General features: G+C 40.5%; 1 protein-coding gene across 1 annotated transcript; it reads left to right on the top strand.

Moving 5' to 3' along the window:
- Positions 1-1,486: 1,486 nt before the first annotated feature.
- On the top strand, positions 1,487-13,857 carry lpcat2 (lysophosphatidylcholine acyltransferase 2). The gene is made up of 14 exons (XM_068605060.1): positions 1,487-1,734; positions 2,140-2,282; positions 4,123-4,340; positions 4,841-4,953; positions 5,118-5,178; positions 5,526-5,584; positions 5,990-6,024; positions 6,184-6,238; positions 6,894-6,976; positions 7,317-7,442; positions 7,668-7,821; positions 8,622-8,720; positions 9,481-9,622; positions 9,754-13,857. Exons 1-14 carry the CDS (start codon positions 1,624-1,626, stop codon positions 9,930-9,932), a joined length of 1,578 nt encoding a protein of 525 aa, XP_068461161.1. The 5' UTR covers positions 1,487-1,623; the 3' UTR covers positions 9,933-13,857.
- The last annotated feature ends 3,973 nt before the right edge of the window (positions 13,858-17,830 follow it).

Raw genomic sequence — 17,830 nt, 5'->3', positions numbered from 1 at the left:
CTCTGAATGTTAGAAAGTAGTTTTTGCAGGCACATTATTCTTCATTTGATTAGCACTTTGTATAGGACTATATAAGGGGACTGCTTAATACGGAGACCAAATTGTTTTTTTTGGGAACTTCGTGTTGCATTCTCTTCACTAATGGTACAGAGAGATTAAAGGCACAGGTTGCCTCCAGAGGCTTTATTGATTTGCTGCATGATAGAATCATGTCAAGAGTACCGCAGTAGTATTGTTTGATTATCTTTTTTTATATATTCTCTTTTCTTTCTTGGGTTTAACAATACAGTCATTTTGTTTTGTGTTGTTTTTAATGCTTGTGCACTTTGTTACTGTCATCAATAAAGATGGTCAATATAATGTGGATCAGTGATAAACAAATAATAAGTCCATGTACTTGTACTACTTACATTAAGCTCGGGAATTCAGATAATTTAGTAGCAGTACCACTGTGTAAAATATAATTTAAAAAACACGATACATATATAAGAAGAATATAAGACTGATGCACATGAACATCACTTTAAGTTGTACTATTGGGGCTCCAAACAATATTATACAATACGATAATATAAACATTTATTAAACCTGCAGTGGGTAGAGAATTACAGCAGCAAGCGACACATAGTAAAATAAAAAAGTAATATGAATAAACAGTAATGAAACAGTAAAGAATCTACTATCTAATCAATGCATGGTATTTGATGATATCGTGTGTTTTTGTGAAAATGCGACTATAAAGTGACAAGTTTAGCTGTAAAAAATGAATGTAACGTTAGTAAAAATGTAGTCAACAATAATTCGAGGTAAAATATAGTAAAGTACAAGTATGAAAGCATGAAATGAAAGTACTTAGTAAAGCAAAGTAAACTTAAAGGACCCTAAAATGGCACTCAGTACAGCAGAAGTACTTGGTACGTATTGAAATGACCGGCTTCTCCTCCACCCTGCTCAGTGATATCTCTTGGGAGAGAAGGTATGCTTTGTTTTAAGGGCAGCACCAAACGAGAATTGTTTATGAAACTGCGCCACCACGTGGACATTCATAGAAGCTTGTAAACAAACATAATGTTTCCTCCCTTTAAAATCATGGCTGCTTATTCGCCCCCACCATTGCAATACTTCCAGTATCGTTGCACATGCACGCACAGATGAATACAATATCGGATTCCTACTCAGTATTTGCACAAAACCACCCGCATGCATGCGTGATCCCTGACTGCACGGTGGCTTCCTGCTCATTCATTCGAATATGGATCAGACACACCGTTAAAGGAATAATAGCATCCTGCGAAACACGTATGAGGAGGATTCGCCGATTGTAGAAATGGAGGGAAATCCTTCCGCAGGCTTTAAAAAAAATAAATAATAATAATTACAAAATACAAAATCAAGCACACACGGAAGGGCTTCTGACCCGCTGCGACCACGTTGGAGGCGGGGCTTGGAGGCGCTCGCCTGGTTCCGCACTCCCTGCACTGTGACCGCGGTAGCGCGTACGCTCGTCCGATACCGGGGAGGGAGAAATGAGAAAGCAGGCTCCCCTCGTTGAGGAAGTGAAATGATAACATAGCGCCGTCTCGACTCGAACATTTGCCCGTGTCTACCGCTCCCCGGACTGCAATGCCGCCACAGCGAGTGTTCACCCTGCCGAGGCAACAATCTCTGCTGCTGCCCGCGGTCATCAACCCGTTCATTCAAGACACCAAACTGACCAAAGCGGCTATAATAAAAGTGAGTATGGCGTTCCGCGTCTGTGGTCATGCAAGGAGCAAGCTTTTTGTTCGAATATGGTCGCTATTGGTAGCACGGCTCATACGCACATCCATGCACACGTCTGATGTGTGAGATTACAAACACACACACACACACACACACAGGCTGCTTTGTAACCAGGGCCTATAATCTTCTCCAACCAGGCTTTGACAATCTGCTTGTAAAGCACAAACAATGAGAGCCGTTGTGTGTGCTTTTCTAGAAAGCTTTCCAGTGATGAGGATTTCCAGACTCGTGCATATGTTTGCTCTGAAATGTCCACAGCCGGCCTGCAGTTTACCCTGACAGCAGTCTTCCCTTAAATGGTATAGGCCTGCAGTTTATGGTGTGTGTCTGTGTCCGTGTCCATCCCTCTCCATGCAGTGTGTCCTCCTGGGAATCTTCCTGGTCCCTATTCGCGCCATCCTTTTGTCCCTGGTTCTGATGGTGACATGGCCAGTGGCTGTCATAATAACCCTCAACCATCCGCTGAAAGGAACCGTGGAACCAATGACAGGCTGGAGACGGTAACTGGGATGCAAACACTTATCCCACACACACCTCACAACCCACCAGATCCTCTAGTCTCACCAGACTGACATCATATTTCATGTCCAGTCCTTCTGAATAGCAGACTCACTTCATCACAACACAACTTCAGCTGCCTTACTTGCATCGCTTTTACATACATGCATATTCATAAAAACATGTCTACCTGGTTGCTTAAGTAAATTAAGCTTTGCCTAATGCATGCAAAGTTCCCCAGGCTATGGTGTTAGTAACACACAGATATTGTTTTTGCACTTCTTTCTACCAGTGCAGCGTCATGCAAATGTTTTGTGTATGCAAAGCAACTGCATCTCTAAACACAGTGACTATATCTATATATATATATTTGACCATACATTACTTTCGGCCTACAAAGAGGTGAGTTGGCTTTGAATACTATTCCTTTTTGTGCAGGTGAGCCAAGCTATTTCGTGCATGTAGACAGACATAGCTATTGTTCAAGGCATACATTGAGAGTTGGGAAAAAATGAATAAAATACAACTGCACTAGAATATTACATGTTAGAAAGCAAGAAGTAGCAGAAGCAGTGTATTTCCTGTGTTTGTAAACTGGACAGGAAAACACAGAGACCGCAGCATACTCTCAAAATAATATTTCCTGATGTGGCTTGCAGAATGTGCAGCAGCTTACATTAGTACCAAATCATGTCGCTCAAGATCATATCTGCAACACTAGTGTTGCTTAAGCTCAGCTCCCCTCAGAGTCAGTGGTATTGGAGGGGTCAAAACAAAGAACTGAACAAGGGATACATCTCTTTATGAGTAGAAACCAACATCTCAAGGACTTGTGTATATCCACACATTATCAACACATAATGTGACTTTGTACTTGGCATGTCATAAGTCACAGATTTACAAATTGTCTCGTAGTGCTTCCACTGTGGTATTTGTTCTCGGAGTACCAAACAGGGTGCAGCCTTTTACACAGTTCAGTTGTGCAGATAGCGGCTGTTATATACACAGTGAGCAAAGCTAAGTTAACAAGGACATTCTTGTGACCTTAGGCAACACCTTTTTCAACGATTATGACCAAATATGGTGTAGGCGACGGTAACAAGAGAGAAGCTTAGTTGGCTCACCTACTTATTGCTTGGCTGTGACCTGGCTCAGATATTCAACAGGGTGGGCTTAACTAACTGAAGCTTTGGTTTTACAAAGAGTAAGATTTCACAATTTCAAGTTTATTTATTAAATTGACCTCATAGAGCCTCAATTAGTTGTGATTTTGATGTCTCCGTTGAATCGGAACGAAACTCCAAATGGCAGCCTCTGTTGCTCTTTTTTTTCTCTCTGTCTGCATATTTAAGTAGTTGATATCTGAGTCATCAGCTGACAGTATATGAAGGTGTCGATGCTTTGTTTTTGCGTGGAAAGCTCTCTACTATCAAAAGTTCCTGCTCCATTGAGCAGAACAATTAATGCAGCTTTAAATAGTGTCAGGTTTACGTACTCTGGACACATTTTTTAATAGCTCCACATCAATATTCGTAATTTTGTCTCAAGCTATACGACCGTACTCTTTCTCAAGATTATGAGGAAGTAACTGGTGATTGTAGAATTCAAGAAGAGGGTGAAATGGTGTCAGTCTTCCTGTTACTGAAACACTTCTGTTTTGTCCATTTGTCCAAAAAAAAAAAACACTGACATACATGACCCTGGAGGGGATGATAATGAAGAAAGAGACATTTCAACATGGCCGATCCCAGTGTGAAACAAATTAGTGCAACTTGTGCTCCACATTGACATTTTTCAGAATCTCTTAAACCCAGTAATGTAAGTGGTTGTGGTCGTTTCCAGGCTCATGTGTCGGAGCGTGATGGCTGCTTTGGGGAGGACTTACTACTTCTGCATGGGCTTCAGAGTGGTGGTCAAGGGCAAGCAAGTCAACAGCAGCGAGGCCCCCATCCTGGCTGTGGCCCCGCACTCCACCTTTTTTGATGGGATCGTGTGCATCGTTGCAGGCCTGCCCTCCACCGTCTCGCGTGTTGAGAACCTGGAGACACCCATCTTTGGCAGTGAGATACTTTTCATTTGCTTTGCTGTTTCATCAGCACTAAAAGTGTTTGTGGGGGCTTTGTGGTTCTCTTAACCGTGTGTGTGCATGTGCGCGTGTGTATGTGTACTTTTGACCACTATACAAAAGTGTGAGACATGTTGCTATTTTTCATATTGACTGCAAACACTTTTTAAGTACATCTTGACACTGACCTCTTTTCACTCAGTTATCTTAACTCGCATGAACAAATGTGCTTTTTGAAGTCAGAGTGCTGTGGACTTGATAAGTATGACCCTTTTCCATCCATTGTCATCCTATTTTGATAATAGTGACACCACAGAGCTTGTTTACTTTAATTAATTGTCACGTAACACTCATATCATCAGTAAGTTACCATTTACTGAATTGACATGAATCAAGACCTGCCCATTAAAGTGAAAGTAAACAATTTGACAAAACATTAGTATTTTCTTCTTCTCAGAGTACAACGTCGACGTTTGTGTTTGGCCTCTTCTGTAGGGTTTGTGCGCTGCCTGCAGCCAGTGCTGGTGTCCAGAAGGGACCCGGACTCCAGGAAGAACACAATCCAGGAGATTGACAGCAGAGCAAAGTCAGGAGGCAGCTGGCCTCAGGTCTGTCCCAAAACACTCTGTTTATAATGATGTATTTTTCTTTTAACACTATCACATGCGTACAATGTTGACATTTTTTTCAAAAGCAGACTTTCCATGTTGCAAGCGGCAGCAGCACAACATTGCATTCTTGATAATACTTGTACTCATTTGAACCACTCTAGGTTCTGATATTTCCAGAGGGAACGTGTACAAATCGCTCCTGTCTCATCACGTTCAAACAAGGTAAAAACATTAATATCAGTGGAATGTACCAGTGGATGGTTAACAAGAAATATTTTGACAGAAAAAAAAATATTCCTTTTGTCACTTAAACTTTATGAAGTATTTCAGTTAATATAATTGTTCATTTTACTTGAGTTAATATACTGAAGAAGAAAACAGTGTATAATATGTTCCCTTTAACTTAAAGAGGATCAACTCAGTGGAAAGGTTAAACAATGAGAAGAACACTTGATTCTACACTGCTCCATTCATTCATTACTTGATGTGGTTTGTGCACTGGCATGTTGTTCACTGACGAGACCACGAGAAGTCTCCATGATGTCTTTCCCACTGCTCCCCACCTCTAGGTGCTTTCATTCCCGGGGTCCCCGTGCAGCCTGTGGTTATGAGATATCCCAACAAACTGGTGAGCGATTGTGATTGTAGCATGGCATTCATATATTTCTCCTCACGGGTGGAGAGCCACATTGATAAAGGTGCCACACTGTACTAGTTTGCACAGAAGATAATTGTATTGTCGGCCGAGTCAAAGATGAAAAGCATCCTGTTGGGTTACTGTGCACACAGTGTATTACAGTTTAATACACTGTATTTATCAGTCAGCTGAATCTGCACATCTTTTCGGTGACATTAGCATCCTCTCAAGTTGTGTGCCATTTCAGCTTTTATGAATTTGGCTGGCTGAACTGTCCAACTTGAAAGTCCCAATGAGACATTGAAGGCAACAACATAAGCTTGGCTGTATCACACAACATGTCTGCCACTGTAGCTCAGTGTTAATGTTTTATGACGCTTTTTGCATGTCTTCCAGGATACAGTGTCTTGGACCTGGCAGGGTTTCAGCTCGTAAGTATGCTTTTTACATGTCCTTATGTTTCACTCATAGTTTCTTAAACAATGTGGTTATTACACGATAACGGCAACATTACTGCCTTGTCCTGTAACAACTGTTGGTGATGTGGAATCAACATTTGTGGCCGACTGTCCTTTTGGTTTGATGTGCAGGAAGACGCTGCTGCTTCTTACTCTGTGCCAGCTGTACACCACAGTAGAGATCGAGGTAACGGCATTCCCAATATGTGCATCTTATATATTAAGAGTTCACTCTGTCTCAAGGATGAACTGATTAGATTTTGGTAGTCATTGTCACTGTGACCTCATATCTGTCCCATTATTGTGAGCGTCATATCTCAGGGACGCCTGGCGGAAATTTCATTACATTTTGCACAAACATCCACTTGAACATGAAGGGTGACCTGATTAGAATTTGGCGCTGAAAGGTCACTGTGACCCAATAATTCAAGAATTCATTATAATCTTAGTTATGACAATTTTACACAAATGTCTACTACGATAAATTGATGAAGTGAGGACATTTTGTCAAGACATGGATGTAAACTGCATTTTGACTGGTGGTGGAGGCATTCAATTTTAGTTTTGTTATGTTTTATTTAACGTTATTCATGATTTTTCTCCAAAGTGCAGCTTAAGCATTCAGCTCTACTGCTACGATCAGAGGCATCCTCTGCTGTCAGGTTAAACTAAAGAGAGCTCAGTGTGTCGCCTTAATTTGCTTAAAGAATTCAGAGCATTCTCCAAGATATATCAAACTAAGATGCGTCTTCTGAATTCTGCGATTTGGTTTCCATGCAAAAGTATTAGGAGTTTACTTCCTGGTTGACCGTCCACGGGACCTTTTTCATCTGTTTTTGCAGTTCCTGCCGACACATATCCCCACCGAGGAGGAGAAGAAAAGCCCTCCCCTGTTTGCGTGCAGAGTGCGAGAAACTATGGCCCAGTAAGTGTTAATTTGTCTGAAATGTACATCCCACTATGTATTGCTCACGCAGACAACACAACAAAGTACAATGGAAAAGCAAAAATACGTATGCTTATACATGTAATACATTCAATGTTAAACACATGTGGAGTATATGTAAGTTGATGAGAAAATGAAATAGGTGCGTAGTGATGGATGCTGTTTAATACGATGGCTGTGATTTATATTCAACCAACAATTCTGCTTTCCTACTGAACTACTACAGTATACAATGAGTTTGTTTCTTGCATTCCTCTGATCTTAAGAGCATCACAGACATGTGAGCTGACCACTGTATGTGCAAACTGCCTGCTTTCAGGACTTTGGGAGTTCCTGTGACAGATCACACATACGAAGACTGCCGCCTGATGATCTCAGCTGGTGAGCTAACGCTGCCCATGGAGGCCGGCCTGGTTGAGTTCACCAAAATTAGCCGTAAACTCAAGTAAGAACATCTCACTTAAGTACACTTTAGGCATCGCCAGGCAGGGGCAGCAACAATTACTAAATATTGCTTGAGAGGTTGTTGTTGTTTTTTGTTATGGTCAATGTTGTCTATCTATCGCACACCTGACAACCTATGTCGCTCAAAAGCAGTGCTGTTGAAATGAAAAGTATGACCGAGTATGATGTACACCACAACCTCCTCATGTGTGCACTGCTCCCTCAGTCTGAAGTGGGACAATGTGAAAAGGGAGCTGGAGGGCTTCGCAGCCATGGCCAGCTCTTGTAAAGGGGGACGGATCACTATCGAGGAGTTTGCCAGATTCCTGAAGCTGCCTGTCAACCCGGCCCTCGAGGAGCTGTTTGCATTGTTTGACAGGGTGAGAGACTTGCATGTCAAATAGTTCTGTTCGACAAAAACACCACAAAATTGGATACAGTTTTGCTGCAGCAGGATGCAAGTTTAGCGGACAAACACAGATACAATGACCGTGACGATGGCCGTGACTGAGGTTCAGAGTCACTCAGTCACGGACGCAATGACTCACACACACACACACACACACACACACACACACACGCACACACACACACACACAGGTTTACGCCTGGCTGAGACAATGACACTTAAATACAGAATTTCCTTCTTTTGACACACAAATAGTTCTTAGTACAGTCAAATTGGCCCTGACACATACTGCACGAAGCGATCCTGCCCTGGAAACATAATGGTTGACAACATAATGTGCAATGGTCTTTATATACAATTGAGAGAATTTCCTACATATTGCATCACTGCATATCATGTGTACCGATGAAACTAACAGTGGGAGGACGTTATGGTGTGCGTTCAGTATTTATACAGCCTGACAGAGGAAACTATGATCAAAGCAGTTTGGCCTCCGTCACTGGTATGTCGACCAGAGGTTTGAGTCTGAAGCGTTCTTTTTCCTCAGAAATGCTATGACTCATCATTTTCCAGTAACAGAGAATAGCCAAATCACTTATGCTATTAAACATATATTACCCTTTTTAATGACCCATCAAGATCCAAAGCTGTTGATCCCAGATATAAGTTTGTATTTCTACACAATAAAGGATTAAGTACCCATCCATCATAATAATTAGTTTATTTCCCGACTCAAGTCTTTTTTATTGCTGTCTCTTCGTCCCTGTCTAGAACGGAGATGGCACCATAGACTTCAGAGAGTATGTTATCGGTGTGACCATCCTGTGCCGACCAGCCAACACAGAAGATGTGCTTCGAATGGCTTTCCAGGTACACGCAAATATTCTGACCTTGCTCCTACATGGGCCTAAAGGATATGCACTGTTGTTTTTTAATGCATGCTGAATACAAATATACATACATGTGTATGGTAGTATCCATCTTTATCAGATCACCCAAGCCAGTACTCCTTAAGACGGCTTTTGCATGTGAGAACAGCCGAAATGTGTGAAGGCAAATAATCGCCGCTGTATCAGCATCGTTCCATGTTTGGATTGGATTCCTGCGGATAGTTGTTAAACTTGGTTTTATGTCACTATCATCGGTAAATTGAAGTTCTAACGCTTTGCTAAGCCGACATTTCTGAGATCCAGTAACTAGAATCTATGAACCATTATGTGTGTGTGTATACTATATCGAAAGAAAATATGTAAATCTAAACTCAGCCAGCCCTGCGTTCAGTTGACATTGGAGCCTAGCAGACGCTCCTGTAGAAAGAACAGAAGCACATGCAGAGAGGCTTGGATAATGTCAAGTTAACAACGTCTGTCTTTTGTGAAGAGCATGGAGTCAGTATGCTGGCCATAATGGTCAAATGTGGTTTTCGACAAACAGTGCTGGTGTTTATGTAATAATCTGATGTTTTTCTTCTTTTTTCTGACTTACGTTTTAGATAGGATTCTTTTTAAGATTTAGTCGTTTTAGTTTTTTCTTAACTGCCTGGATATTTCCACACTTTCAATCAGCAGTATTGGTCTCAAACATGCCACCATTTGAAAGTGAACTATATTGTTCTTTGTTTCTTATGCAGCTGTTTGATACAGATAAGGATGAGAAAATCACCCGAGAGGAGTTTACCTCTCTGCTGCGCTCCGCTCTGGGCGTGTCCAATATCAACATGGCCAAACTCTTTAAGGAGATTGATGCTGACGGCTCTGGTTTCATCACTTTCAGTGAGTAGATTCGGACACTACATTTTGTTGCAACATTATGGGATGGGTATATATATATATAAACAGTTTTTTAGCATTCTTGTTTGTAATTCCCTTATCCTGAGGTGTTTTTTTTCCCTGTGCTTCTTCAGCTGAATTTCAAGACTTTGCCATGACCCACCCGGAGTACGCCAAGCTCTTCTCCACTTACCTGGAGCTTCAGAGATACCAAGCTATGCAGGAGGCGAATCCAGGTGATCTGGAATTAACCGGTCAGACCAGTTCAGCTGAAAAACAGGAAGACAGCATCTCTGACAAAAAAGATGACTGAGAATGACTGAACTCTCCTTGACCGCTCTGAGAGAGAGAGAGAACACTGTAGCCACTGCACTGAAAAGGAAAACGCATAAGTGTTGTCTGCCTTCTGACTTCAGGCAGATTCAAGTCATTTGCCACAGCAGATCCACATTTTAAGTCATGGGCTTGCCTTTTTATATAGTTTTTAGGGTGCTTCTATGTTCAATTTTAGTGCCTTATAGAGATTTTTTTTCCCCAAATCACTGCACAATAAATGTTGTATTGCAGACTTTTAAATCCTTCAAAAGTTGTGTTTTGGTTATGTGTTAATCTTAAAAAAAGAAAAGAAAAGAAGAAATAACAAATGATAAAAGTTAGTCATAGGATGGAAATATGTCAGAAAATTCACATGGGCCCTCAGTGTTTTAATGAAGCTGAATTAGCATAGCAGCACACCACCATCCGTTATGTCGAGGTCTACTGTAGTAATGGCGTCCTGAGCAAAGGATGACGACACACTTCTTCTGTAGTTGTCGTAGTCCGAGCTTCTCTGTGCTTTGTATGTACATATCTCGGTATGTTAGTGCATGTCAGTCCGAGTGCGCTCACACAACAGTTACAGCTGATAATGGCTTCCTGTCCCACGCCGTTGTTGCAGAAGCAAAGCGCCTCCTCTTTGCCCAGGTTATCACGAGCTCTCACTAGATTACAATTAGCTGTTGCTGCTCTTTGCACGGTTAGCGACAGAAGTTGCCATGTTGAGAGCCCTATGGAAGCAATCCGTTGTCACAGATATGCCCTGGACTTTGAATGAAGCGCCTTTTAACTTTAGAAGCCCTGCAATCTTTGGAGGTTTAAATTTAGCGACAGCGTTGTTATCATAAACTTAAGCTGCCTTGCCATGTTTTTGACTTAGATCAATCATTCTCTGTGTCCTGATCTTACCTTGGCTTTGACTTAGATAACATAGCTTTGTGTACCCTCTCCATTGTCTCTGTGGTCTTCTGTAAATGAGAAAAGAAAAATTGCCAAATCAACTCCTTTTTAAATATAAGCAAAGAGTCCACATGCTTCTGTGTTGCAGTATAATTAGTGTACAGTAAGCTTTGTTAAGATCTCTCCAATCCGGCAAACCCACAGATGTTCTGTATTATGTCTACGAAGAGCATACATGCTGCGCATTCAACTTTTTTTCAGTGCTCAGGGACACAGACCTTGTAAGACGGCTGTATAATTAGCCATAGGTTTGCTTTGCATGTGTATCTATTTGCATTTCTACTGAAGACTGTTATTGCTGAGACAGCAGCACGTCTACGTAGCTTTAAGTTTACTAAAGCAAATCAACCACTGAAAATAGGGCAATTTGTGAGCAAAAAGGCAACGGTGCTTCTTCACAACATCATATCCCAGCGGGGTATGCTTTCAGATTAACTAGCAGCACTGTTATTTGTTTAGCAAGGCACATTGCAATTATGTGACTTTTTTTTCTTTCTTTTTTTTGCTCTCTTTTTTTGTTAACACTGCAAAGTTTGATTTTTAAAATAAAACAAAGAGTACAATTTTAATCTCGCCTGGATTTTTATATTCACCACTGAGAGAACTAATGACTTCTGTATATTTTGTCTTTAATGAAGCGTAGGTGCAATAAAGGGGCTATGGAAGTGTCTCTGGTTCTCTAAACCACCACCAGGTGCCAGTAGTCACCTACAATAATTCCATTATGTGCGTCTGCTTGCTGTTCTTTTACTTTCAAGTGATTTACCCCAGGCTTCATTTGGGTATGTATTTTAAATCACTGATAGAGCGAGTCCACAATGAGGTTTAAGTTAAGGTGGTAAAGAAGTGCATGAGTGTGCAATTTATTTAAGGCACTGAAACTGAAGATAAGGCACAATAAGGGAGAGTTATGTCATCACACTTTAATACCAGCAGACGATTTAAGTTCATCTTTGATCTTGGACACAAACATTTCAAGATTTTGTTTTTTATTTTGTATTTGTTCAATTCACAAAAACAGTGCAATTTCTGAATTGTGTTTCTACGATTTATGTGCTATAATTGCTCAATTCATCTGCATTGCATTTCTTGATTTTTCTTTTTTGCGACACAATCAGTTTTCATGGTGAGGGTGGAAGAAGACTAGAAACACTATAAAATGGGCATTTGAGACCTGGAAAGCAATGAAATGTATCTGCTGATTCTTTACTATGTGAAAGTTTCCATATATGTGATTTTGTTTCCCTCCATTGGTGTTCTACTTATTTCTGTGATGGTTTCTCACTCTGTTTTATATCCGAGCTGGGGTTCAACACGCTGAGAACATCTTTCTTTTATCTACATTTCACCCTGAAAACTGTGAACTCTTTTTTTCTTTATTTATTATTCCATGTTCCAGATTAAAGTGTGTATATATAATGATGCAAATAATCTGTTTCTAAGGGGTTGCATCAATATTAATCTGTAAATCTTTTTTTCTCAGTCAATTGTGAAGGCTTTGTTTTAATTAGATACATTGATCGAATTTTAACAGTTGTTTCATAGATGTTATATTAAAAAGTAAAACTGTATTTTACAATGTTTTGTGTCTTGATTATGCAAATATGTTATTTTTTCACTTTACTCAAAGCAATTAAATTAAATCACATTGATGTGTTATAACAGTGATTATAATGTATTACAACAATGGAAATGTATGATCCTTGCAAAAACAAATGTGAGTCAGTCACCAGCAATTATCAAGTATTGTAATGCTTGACTTTAAATCAATAGAACATGCTTTACAATGTGGTATGAGTATTGTTATAAAGCATTGTAAATATGTATGAGTGCTTCTAACTAAATTCATGTGGTGATATGAGCAGATTATAATAAAGCACAGACATGGTAGACATAATTACGAGTGTTACCACATTTCTTAATCCGTTAAATAAATGACTTTCCAAAGCCAAACCTCTAACGTTGCAAGTAAAAGGGTTTTCATAGTCAAATGCTTTGTCTGCATCTTATGAAAAGATGAATGTGTTGGTCTTTTGATTTGTGGTTATTTTTTCGAGGATAAATCAGCGGCGCATATTATTTGAACAGCGTCTCCAATGATGAAACTAGCTTGTTGGATAACTTTTTCCAGTCTCCTAATAATTCCAACGTCTGTGTTGATGAGCGATGAAGGGCGCGAGCTTGAGCACGGAGCAGGATCCTTGTTAGGTTTGAGGAGAAGTGCTGAATTCCTCTGTGGTGGGATGCTGGTCTTTTTAAATGTCTGTTATCGTCTTAATGAATAATGGCGTGGTCCAAAAGTGCTTGTAAAATTCAGTGGGGAAAGCATCTGATCCAGGTGCTTGGTTATTTGATCTAGCTTGAAGTGCTTTCTCTGTCATCTAGCCTACTGGGTCTGTCTAAGATACCGTTAAGAGGTTCTGTTATCTTGGGGAGATCTATATTGTCAAAGAATGTGTTTATTGTTTGCGTGCATTCTGCTTGAAAGTGTTAAATGTTGATTTGCCAGATATTTTCCTGATTGTGTCGTGTCATAAGTGTTCAAAGTAGTTATGTTTTAGCCTTTGAATGAAACACTGTCTCCTTACTCCTGATGTAATACGATTTGTCCCTGAGAGTTCTTTTTATATATATCATTAGATTTATTCATAGCTAATATGCCATTCATTTCCCCTCTGCTCAAGTTCTATTTTTTTTTTTCATTGGTGGAGTACAGGGTACAGGCAGATAGGCAGATGCCTCGGCTGTTTCCCAGAGTATATAGGTGGCGTTGTTGGGGAGTCATTTAGTTTGAGGATGTCCACTCTATTCAAGTTTGTATTGAAGTCAAGAGTCTACAAGTGATGATGTGTTGCAACGCCATCTTGTGCATGGTTTAAAGTGTGGTTTCATTAATAAAAGTAACAATTTCCGTAACATGGTCGAGAATAAGAATGGGATGGATTTCTGAGTTTTGAAAAAACACGTGCTTGTCTACTTTATCATGATAATTGATTGAAACAGAGAATTTCTGTGAAGTGAATAAAAAAATAAACATTTTCATCTGATGGGTCTTTTAATTTGCTTATTGGTCAAGCATTACTCTTTTTTTTTACATCATGTTAAGACCGTGGCTCCATTTTTAAACAACTGCACGGAGTATTTCATCTGTGATGAGACCATGATGCTAATCCAATTCTAACACATGCGGTTCCAAATACAACGAATGTGCTCTCACACACACACAAAAATAAAAAGCAGACTTGCTCCATATGCACGGAGGAGGTTGTAATGAATGATGGCGAGCAGGTCGCTTCATTAAAAGCCCGCTGTTAGACAAACTGTGATTACCAGCTGTGATTTCCAACTTCAATTTGTTTTAACCTTTTCAAACATACAGAGGCTCATTTCATTTTAATCAAAATTGATGAGATGCCATGGAATCAATTAAATGACATTGTTGCTGCGCGTACAACAGTGCGACTCCTTCCTCTACCCCCAGCCTCCCTCTTTCCTCCACATGGCTGTTGTATATTGCTGTATCCACTTCAGCCCTGCCTGCGGGGGGTGATCCTGTCGCAGTAGATTGTGAGAGATATGTGTTGGTAATGCGATTTGGTGTCCTCAGGACCAGAGTGAGAGAGCAGCCCCCGTTTGTGGACACAAGCTGGACACCGGCCTCATATGGATTGGGGGGGCGGACTCGCTGGTCCAGGCTGGAAGGAAAGGTCAGAACCGACAGGCCTCGCAGTTTAACAGATGTGACAGTACTGTGTGCCTCAATTGAACCAGGTAGCCCGGCTTCCTCGGACCAAATGAGCGTGAGTCTCAGAGGCTACTCCACAAGTTCAGACCAAGTCAGCCATGTACTTTGAATTTTCTTTTTCGGCTATTTCACTGATTGTACGGAGTTAATGACTTTGACTCACAAAGGGTAAATACTGTATGCATTTTAACAAGGTAATACCTGAATTTAAACTAGTGTTCCCACCCTCTAAGAGTATGAACACATCTCTATATACAGAATATACAGACTCCGGCAGGTGCCCCAAAAAATGGGGGCAAAATTTTTTATCAGGTGCTCTTCTTTACTCTCCAAGTCCTCGTACTCCCATGAATCGATACCAAAGCCACTGATGTGACAGAGAAAAAAAAAAAACTGCAAAGCCTGGTCTTACAAGAACATTTAAGTTGATGTTCAATTTTTGTAAAACATTTCAACCATAAATATTTCTATCAGTGGCGGGCCGTGCGCTTTCGACCGAAGCCTTCAATGCCGTGTAGTCCACATTAGGGACGGACTGGGGGAAAAAAGTGTCCCGGAAGTTACTGCTTGACTTATTTGAATTCAAACTTTGCAGAGATACCGTTAACATATAGTGCTATTTTATAGTACGCGAGATGATTTGCATAATTAAAAAGAGGATTTTTTAATTTTTTCTTTCCTGTGTTCTATCATAAAGTAAATAGACCATGTACACAAATAGTGCTATATAATACTCTTAACTGGTCTCATTAGTGTTTTCTGCATATTATACCTTTTGAAATTATTCAAATAGCCCTTGTGGTTGAGGAGATATTGTGTATTTAGTATGGGTATGCAAACCATTTAAAACTTTTGAGAAAAATGTCTGAGGCTTTAATGGGGCCAAACGATAATTTCGGAGCATTACAAAAAAGGAAGAAATCATTTTGCAATATGTTGCTCCAGAATCGACCTTCCTGCTTGTAACAACAGGATACCTGTATATACAATCCGGGCCCCCTTCTTTGTCCTGCATGACGAACATGGATGTATGGCTTCAAGCATTCAGCCTCGTGTGCATCAACATTACAGGATGGAGGCTAGTTGCTAAAGAGGTCGACTGAGTGAAATAACATACTTTAAACCTCAGGGAGAGGAAACTTCAAGTACAGTTAAAGGTATTTTTTCCAATTCTTCACAGGACTGAGACAATACAATGCCTTCAACAGGTACTATATCCAATGCTTAGTTGAGTGAAAAATTAGAACCTGAGATGTCTTATTTGTTATGGCAGCGTCAATCAAGTATCAGTCGGGTACATCATTTTAGAGACTTTTCTCTTTGATCTAGCGTTAGATATGTTGGCAAACTTTCAAACTTCGGAATGTCCAGTATAATAGATTCCTCTGAATATGAACAATGTTTGGCAACATGAGATACCTTTGTAAAGATGGACCCACTGCTCTCATGCATGTCTTCTGTCCAGCGACTCGGTGCAAAGAGTTCATTGAACTCGGATGAGCGTTTGCTTCTATAGACGCTGCCATAGTTTGGCTATATCTACACATTTATTGATGTGAGTAATGGGTTTAAAAACACACACGCACATGCGCACACGTACACACACATCACACACACCTTGCAACATTGACTCCTGCAGTTTTGATCTTGGCAAGCTGTCTCCTTCAAGCCTTCAGGGAGTTCCTCCAAACCTCATTGTTACGTTTCCTTATCACACCATATGACACCTTGTTGACTTTCGTTCCTATTATTCTCTCAGGAAAGGGATCATTTCTCATTTCCTTTGTGATGGTCTATAGAAAAAGTGAAGGTCCTGGTGAGGGCAAGGTATAAGGCCTGTTGTGAATGTTGGCTGTTCAATGCCGCTATCTGCGGCCCAGGTTTGTTTTCTTGGTCAATGTTTGGGGTGTTTCATAACTCTGTGCTTGATTCTTTCCCAGAGGTTTTATTAGATGATCGGTAACAACTTTTGTCATGTATTATTTGAGGATGGGTTACAGGATTGTGGAAAAGGCATTTGTCTTTTACTTGTCAGTGAGACTTACCAAATAAGGTGTGTAAGTGTTTGTGATTTCCAAACAAACTCAAACTCATCCCTGCGTACTTCGGTAACAGTGATTGAATGTGTTTTTTTTCTCGTCTCACAATGTTTCTCCTTTTATTTCTCGGAGCCAAGTGACAGAAAGTTTAATTTGTTACAGTGTTTCTGACAAATGTGTCCGCACAACAATTAGATAACTTTCAAAATGTCTTCATGGACGACATGACTTTTATGGGAGATGTAAGTTAATCTTACGAGACTTGCCGATCAATCACGCACATTTGTTCTTTTTTCAAGCACTCTTACCGTTTAAACAGCAATAATACCAACCCTCCTGCTGTCAGGCCTCCCCTTTTTGTGCCCCCTAATTACTACCCACTATTCAAACTCAACTAGTGTGCTACCTATTGTGTTCTTCATTCACCAGTTGCTTGGAGATTGAAGGGGTGGGACTTCGTCAAAGATTCTTTTGATATATAGATGAAGGAGACTGGTTATTGTCCTAAGCGTTTTGAAGACAATGGCACCACATTCTTATAGATTTATTTTGGAGTGTAGGTGTTGGCTGAAATACAAGATGAGGCTGCTGCAGAGGAACACTCTTTACGGGCTTGAACCTTTTATATACACCACATTTCCCAGATGTGGGCTTTGTGCTGCAGAAATGTTGCTCTCTGGACATCTGACTCACACTGTTATTTCTTCCACCTGAATGTATACAGCATGTAGGGAGTGAGACTTAACATTGCTGGGGTGCTTAAATATTTGCAGACAGTAGTAAAGTCCAGAGAGAGAGAGAGAGAAGCTTTATGATACTCCTACTTCTGTGAGGTTGGGATATATTTAAACCAGAGAGTTGTAATGGGGTGCAAAGCAAAACAAACCCCATATATTGAGACGACCATGACCTGATTACCATGTGGTAATGACTGTAGGGCGACCCTGCTCGGCCGCTGACCCACAGTCACCTAGTTAGTTGTTTCTAATAACCCCGAATGACGCTTCTATTCAAGAGCCCCAGTGAGAGTGACAGTGAGCAAGCATGCACGATACCAGGAGCCTGGCACTAAAGCAGCTAAATGGAATCCAGCCATGAACAGTTTAATTATGTCCACCTGCGCTTTCCCTACTGTATTAGTACCATGACGCT

This window comes from Clinocottus analis, unplaced genomic scaffold, assembly GCF_023055335.1.
Source record: "Clinocottus analis isolate CAN_PGR_092001 unplaced genomic scaffold, fCliAna1.0.p SCAF_1, whole genome shotgun sequence".
Classification (NCBI taxonomy): domain Eukaryota; kingdom Metazoa; phylum Chordata; class Actinopteri; order Perciformes; family Cottidae; genus Clinocottus; species Clinocottus analis.
This window is presented reverse-complemented; position numbering and strand designations above follow the sequence as displayed.

Bases quoted from the DNA above. Each gene is read 5' to 3' on its own strand.
- lpcat2 (XM_068605060.1), top strand. From the start codon at position 1,624: ATGCCGCCACAGCGAGTGTTCACCCTGCCGAGGCAACAATCTCTGCTG. The intron at 5,179-5,525 runs GTAAAAACATTA...CCCCACCTCTAG, and splicing joins TCTCATCACGTTCAAACAAG to GTGCTTTCATTCCCGGGGTC. The intron at 5,585-5,989 runs GTGAGCGATTGT...CATGTCTTCCAG, and splicing joins TGAGATATCCCAACAAACTG to GATACAGTGTCTTGGACCTG.